Source organism: Silene latifolia, chromosome 3 (assembly GCF_048544455.1).
Source record: "Silene latifolia isolate original U9 population chromosome 3, ASM4854445v1, whole genome shotgun sequence".
Classification (NCBI taxonomy): Eukaryota; Viridiplantae; Streptophyta; class Magnoliopsida; order Caryophyllales; family Caryophyllaceae; genus Silene; species Silene latifolia.
This window is the reverse complement of record NC_133528.1, coordinates 63,037,208-63,043,650: the sequence shown is the minus strand read 5'-3', so window position 1 is coordinate 63,043,650 and position 6,443 is coordinate 63,037,208. Positions and strand designations below refer to the sequence as shown.

The 6,443-nt window shown below is 31.0% G+C and overlaps 1 protein-coding gene across 1 annotated transcript; it reads right to left on the bottom strand.

Moving 5' to 3' along the window:
* Window positions 1–2,088, bottom strand: LOC141647680 (large ribosomal subunit protein eL42-like). The gene is made up of 4 exons (XM_074455971.1): window positions 1,962–2,088; window positions 567–746; window positions 407–481; window positions 1–221 (listed from the first exon to the last, which is right to left on the bottom strand). Exons 1-4 carry the CDS (start codon window positions 1,962–1,964, stop codon window positions 162–164), a joined length of 318 nt encoding a protein of 105 aa, XP_074312072.1. The 5' UTR covers window positions 1,965–2,088; the 3' UTR covers window positions 1–161.
* Window positions 2,089–6,443: the final 4,355 nt, after the last annotated feature.

The window sequence follows — 6,443 nt, the reverse complement described above, 5'->3', positions numbered from 1 at the left end:
TGAGGCAACTCGAAAAAACCATTGAATATCAAAATTTAACAATCCACTTAGATGGCTAACAAGTCTTACCATTATACAATAACTAATTAAACGGTTCAAACTTAAACAAGTATCCAGGACAAACAAGGGTGACAGTAACCAAAAACTAGCGTTCTGCGCAATTAAAAGAGAGAAGTTCCCTTGCCCTTCTTATCTCCACCAATCTCAAAGTGCTTGCATCTCTGCCAAAGTAACATCAATACAAGACATCAGATCACCCAACAAGAAGAAGATAACTACAAGGTAAAATAATAGCAGTGACTTCTATATAAGACAGGCACACGTGTGAAAACAGGTGAGACCGCCTCATGCAAGTTTTCCTTTAAAATAGCAATGTCATCATATAGGAGTTGAAGATGTCACGAACCTTAATGGGGTGTTGGGAAACATGCTTGCATGACTGACACTGTAGCCTCAACACGATTTTCTTTGTTGTCTTAGCCTGTTCAGTAAAAAACCACAATATTAAAACAGCACTACCGAAAAGCTTTAAGGAGAGAGATGAAATAAAATAATAAAAGGAGTACCTTTTTGTGGAAGACAGGCTTGGTCTGACCACCATAACCTGACTGCTTGCGGTCATAACGCCTCTTTCCCTGAGCTGCCAAACTGTCCTTACCCTTCTTGTATTGGGTCACCTTGTGCTGGGTGTGCTTCCTGCATTCCTTGTTTTTGCAGTAGGTCTTCTTCAACTTTGGTACATTCACCTAATACATTATGCATATCAGATCAGTTCAAAATTCAAACGTCTCAGCTCGGACAGACTACAAGTTAACATATCTACTCACTAACAAAGTACTCCATGTGTCTGACTAAAAGTTGACATGTCAACTCACTAACAAAGTACTCCATGTGTCTCTGAATAAGCTTCATATTTTCCTTTTTGACCGTCTCACAATAAGGTTGATGCTTTATTCTTTTACAGTAATTTTTTGGACAATTTGGTCCAAACGACAACATGACATTTATACGTCATGTACTCAAGTCACACAATTATGCTCACTTGCACATCCCTAGTCATTATTTTACAAGAAATGTCTCACATATTTCTCTTATTCACACGAAATGTCTCATTATTTATTTCCTCAGCTCTTGTGTTTCAAGGGGTGTAATTGTGAGACAGTGGTTAACAAGCTATAAGCAAACATCCCCATAAATAGTTGCAATTGTAATTTCAATGGAATGATAAAGCTTGAGGAATTGGTAATCAGCCACTACACCGTTCTGTTGGTTAGTATAAGACGTGTGATACTGAGACTCGGTTACGAGTGTCGAAAAATTGTACATATCCAACTATCAGGCTAAGCGCATTGATTATCGAGACAGACATATCCTTGATTATCGAGACAGACATAAAGATAACCTAGGATACAACTACGAGCATTGCCATTACGGAGTACCGGGAAAACATGAAAGTGGTCGCTATACTAAAGGAGGGCAAAACATGACCATGACTTAAGATTCAATTACGGGCGTCTGGGGTTCAAGACAAATAAAGATCAAGGCAGCACATCAGTTTTTCCAGGAATTAGACAAAGAAAAAAGAGTGCTCAACCGACGGGGGGTCGCTAGGTCAGAAAAACGATAACTACAAACTGTCAACAACAAAATGACGGGTCATGTATGTCAAACTAGGTGCACTAACAACAAATACCGATCTACCTGTAGAGAAAAATACAATCTCTAAGTATATACATACAAATATAAATGATCAACGAAACTAAATAGACATAAATCCCAAACTGTTGAAAACCGTCAATCACCAACACTCACAAAATAAGAGTTAAACAAATTCAGCAGATTATAATCCAATAAGATCGAAAATGGCAGTGATTCATTTAACAAACATAAAAGTGAATCAATCAAACAGATTTGATTAGAAAAAAATAATATCGAAAAATTAGATGAAAAGAAAAGAGTACCATTTTGATGAGCGACGGGAGAAGACGAGGAGGAGGAGGAAACCCTAGCAGTGACTACAACTGGAAATTAAACACCAAAGGAGCAGTTAATGGGGTCTTGACCTCCTGGGTTTGTGGTAAACGGTTGGGCCCAACAATTTGGGTCTTGTTTGGGACGTTAGTGTTTTGAGTAGGTTTGGCCAAGCTCACCCGATAAGAATGATCCGATTCGGTAAGGTTGATTCAAGACTCAAGTATTTGAAACTAGATTTTGTGCCCGTGCGTTGCACGGGTTTATAAATAATGTTTTATTTTTAACTGAAGTGGTAGAATATGTAAGTTCCTGAATGTGAGAACGGTAAATTTGCTATCGTAAAGTAACTAATGACTTTGAAAATAAGTGTAGTGGACGTTGTGAATTAATTTTAGTTAGTCTCTCTAATTTCAATTAGTCTTCTGTACGATTGTGTTATATACTGCTACGTATTATACGGTCTTCATTGGCATATTATGAAAATCTTTATTGTCATCTTAGATGATGTATGATCGTGTTTTGTGGCTTTATATAGGTTGTGCCCTAATTATAATCAGCAAGTCTCAATTGTGACGAATCCGTTATAAGTTTGCGATGGGTCAAATACTACCCATGTGTTTAGTTAAGACAAAACAGATTACTATTATCTAAACACTATGATTTTGTGTTATCTACCCTACATGGGTAGTATTTAACCCGTCGCAAGTTTGTGACGGATATACCCGTCACAAATGAGAATATGTGAATCTATAAATATTATTAAAAGGGTAAACCTTAAAAGCCACGTAGATAATGCCACCTCGCATTACTAAATGCCACCTTGCATAACCAAAATTCCATGTCACCAATTATAGAAAGCCACGTCATTATTTCTTATTTAAAAAGAAAAAAAAATTGAACCATTAAATGCAAATAGCATAACAAACATTAACTTTGTCTTTTTTAATTTTTAGATAAATTAAACAACCATTAAAAATAAATTCATACTAAATTTAATTTTTTTACGTTTATTGTTAGAATATTTTAAGCAATAAATAAATATCACATAATTATAATTTTACACCATTTATAAAATAATAAATAATTTGTAAATATTAAGAGCAAATAATAACATACTTAACATTAAACATTAATATTTTAATTTTTAAAACTAGAATAGGTTAAACGAAAAATTTAAAATTTACGTCACTCTAATTTTAAACTGTTTATATCAGCAACACCCTCTTAAATCTTATTGAAATAAACTTACTCAATTTTGTTAAATTTGGTAAATAAATAAATCTATAAATATAATTTATAAATAAAAGACAAGGCAAGATATCCACCTCTTTTAGTTTCGTAAGATAACTCCCTAAACAATTCTCATGTAATGTGAATTTTGTAAAAAAAAAAAAAAAAAAAAAAAGAAATAAAAAAAACCTTTTACATTTCTTTCTATTTACTCTATATTTATGTCTATAATAAATATGTTAATAATGAAAACGAATACTCAAAATCATGAAACCTTTCTACATATTTATACATATATTAACTTTGATAATAATAATAATAAAAAAAGTCTAAAAGTCATAAAATGCATCCTCATTTGGCTATATAAATGTTTTATGGAAGGCACATTTGTGAGCCAAAATTCAAGCCAAAATTTTTTTTACCCCTATTGCCAAAAGAATTGTATGTATGTGTCAACAATCTTTCTTATCATTATATCATCATCAAGGTAAGTGTATTAAAGTTTTTAAATTAATAATTTATTTATTTATTTTTAAGTTCGACTGGTTTGAAGTAATCTTCACATTTTTAACCTTAATATATATGTAATTTTGTTTTCATTTAGAGACTATCAAAATTTGTGGAGTTGAACTATTCAAAGGTAAATATACTTATATCTTTATAATTCAATGCCTATTTCTTACCTTATTTAAGATAAAACTTAAATTAATAACGATAAGGTTAATATTACATAAATCAAATTTCACCATTTTATTTGTTATTAATCACTCAATGTATTTTTTTTGTATGGATAGTTAATTGGAGAAAGAAAACTATATGAAGAAGAGTGGTAAGAGAAAACTTAAATTAATAACGATAAGGTTAATATTACATAAATCAAATTCCACAATTTTATTTGTTATTAATCACTCAATGGATTTTTTTTGTAAGGATAGTTAATTGGAGAAAGAAGATTATATGAAGAAGAGAATACTATAATTGCTTAAACAAATACCACCCCCCCTACACTCAATACAACGTTATAAACTAACTAAAAGATTGACAACATGAACGTGAATGAATAATTGTTTTTAAGTTCATATTTTTTTTATCATTATTTCAGAAACTTTCAACTATATGTTTTATTTGGGTATGTGTTATTTTCTTATTCAAAAAATAGCTCTAATAGAATGAAATTGGAGTTGCGAGGATCTCAATCTTATTAACAAGTTGGACAAAAAAAATCTCTTTTGGTATTGATAATAGCTAAATGTAAATTATTGTCTAATACTTATGCGTACATGTCATATTATCTTGTGTGTATGTCTTATAACACAAATGAGATTACAATGAGATTTGTAGTAGGCTACCATTTAACTCATTTTATCTTTTATGCAAAATTTTAAAATTTAGGATTTTTGATAAATTGATATAAACAATATATTAAGATTATCATTTATTAAACTTCATAATTATTCTACTATTAGGAAACATGATTTATGAGAATTAACAGATTGAGAAGATAAAAAGTTCTATAATTCTATATCTTCTTAACTCCTTACATTTCGAGATTTATTATTCTCAAAAAAAAGAAGAAAAAAAAAGATCAATAATTTAATATTATGGATTAATTTACTCTTTCGTCTTCACGTACTAACTATATTGGCCTAAATGACAAAGGGACATTCAAGTTTTCACATAGAAAATTTAGTACATAATCTATGCAATCTAATTAAAAGGTAATCTTAAGCATTTGTCATGAATTACTGGACTTATTAAAGGTAATTATTTTTTTTTAAAACCACATGTTATTAGTATATTAATCAAAATAAACAACTAAAGTACAACATATAGTTTTGAAAATAAACCAAAATGTCAAAGAAATAAGACACTAACCGACTAACTTTTATGTATTCCAAGACTATATTTTTTAAATGAATCAATTAATTGTTCAGACAAGTATAAATAAAAAGATAAAAATAACAAAATTAAAACAGATAAACCCGTGAATTTCACGGGTCACAAACCTAGTTATAATATGATAAGGATTCCTAAATGTCAAACTTCACCCATGTCCGTCTTATATGGCTTAGGAGTTGGGTCTCTAGTAGGATTCCTATACGATAAAATTCAAGATAAATGCAAATTAAAACTCCTTTTTCTTTTGAAAGAGAAAAGTAAATATGGTTATTGTAATTTAAATTCCAATTCTTTAAAGGAAAATCAGTTAGCGCCACCCGGTGACGTCTAATATCGGCGCCACCCTCTCACATGCAATAAGTGGGGACCCCCATAATAATAGGGGTACCCATTAATATTAAGTGGGGACCCCGATAATAAAGGTTGCATGAGAGAGGATGGCGCCGTAAAAAAAAATGCAATTAGTGAAGAACTTATACAATCATCTTGTACACACCGCTGCTTCCATAGTCTTGCTTCCTCTTCTAAATTGATTCTTATTATCAACAAACTGATTCACCACTATTCAGTATGAAATTTGGAGTTCTCTGTTTTGTTATCTTTAACTTATTCAGTTTCATTCAAAGATCCTCGCTCGCCTATAAAATTATCAGTATTGTCTTTAAACATTGTCACAATTATGACAAATAACAAATTAGGCCCTCTTGTAAAATTTTATCCTCCCTGGACTCTGGCCTACTACTCTATACGTGCAAGTTTTATGAACTGGAATGATCCCTTTTATTCTTAAAAAAAAAAAACAGGCACCATGAATTAGTTTGTCCAACCATTTTACGAAATTGTAGTACTCCTCTTTAGCAGAGGGTATTCTTTCGATTGAGTTTCTAAATGAGTATTTGTCTATTTGCTGATGCAACATCCAGCTTATTCTATAAAAATTTCTCTCTTTCTGTTATTTTGTATTCTATTTTCTTATTAAATCAACTTGATTCTGTGGATATCTATCTTCTTAATGCAAGTATTTTATCCATCATACTATACACTTCAAGTTCTGTGCTGCAGATGTTATGACACCAAGAAATATAGGCTGGCATTTTCTAAGATGGAGGCGTTTCTTCCTAATAAGACAAATACAAATTTTTGTGAGATCAATAAATACGCAAGAAACAAACAAAAGACTTGTAAGCAAACAATAGAGAAGAGACGCAAGAAAAAAAATTATGAAACATGCGGTGTTTTAATCTCTAAGATGCATGTATATATACACACAAAAATTGTAGTGTTTGCATTAACATAGGTTTTGACTACTATAAATATACAGGTAACTTGATACATACATT

What these genes read in the sequence shown, in the direction of transcription:
- LOC141647680 (XM_074455971.1), bottom strand. An exon ending in AGCCTGTCTTCCACAAAAAG is followed by an intron (nt 482 to 566) that starts GTACTCCTTTTA and finishes TTTACTGAACAG; the next exon opens with GCTAAGACAACAAAGAAAAT. An exon ending in TTTCCCAACACCCCATTAAG is followed by an intron (nt 222 to 406) that starts GTTCGTGACATC and finishes TTACTTTGGCAG; the next exon opens with AGATGCAAGCACTTTGAGAT.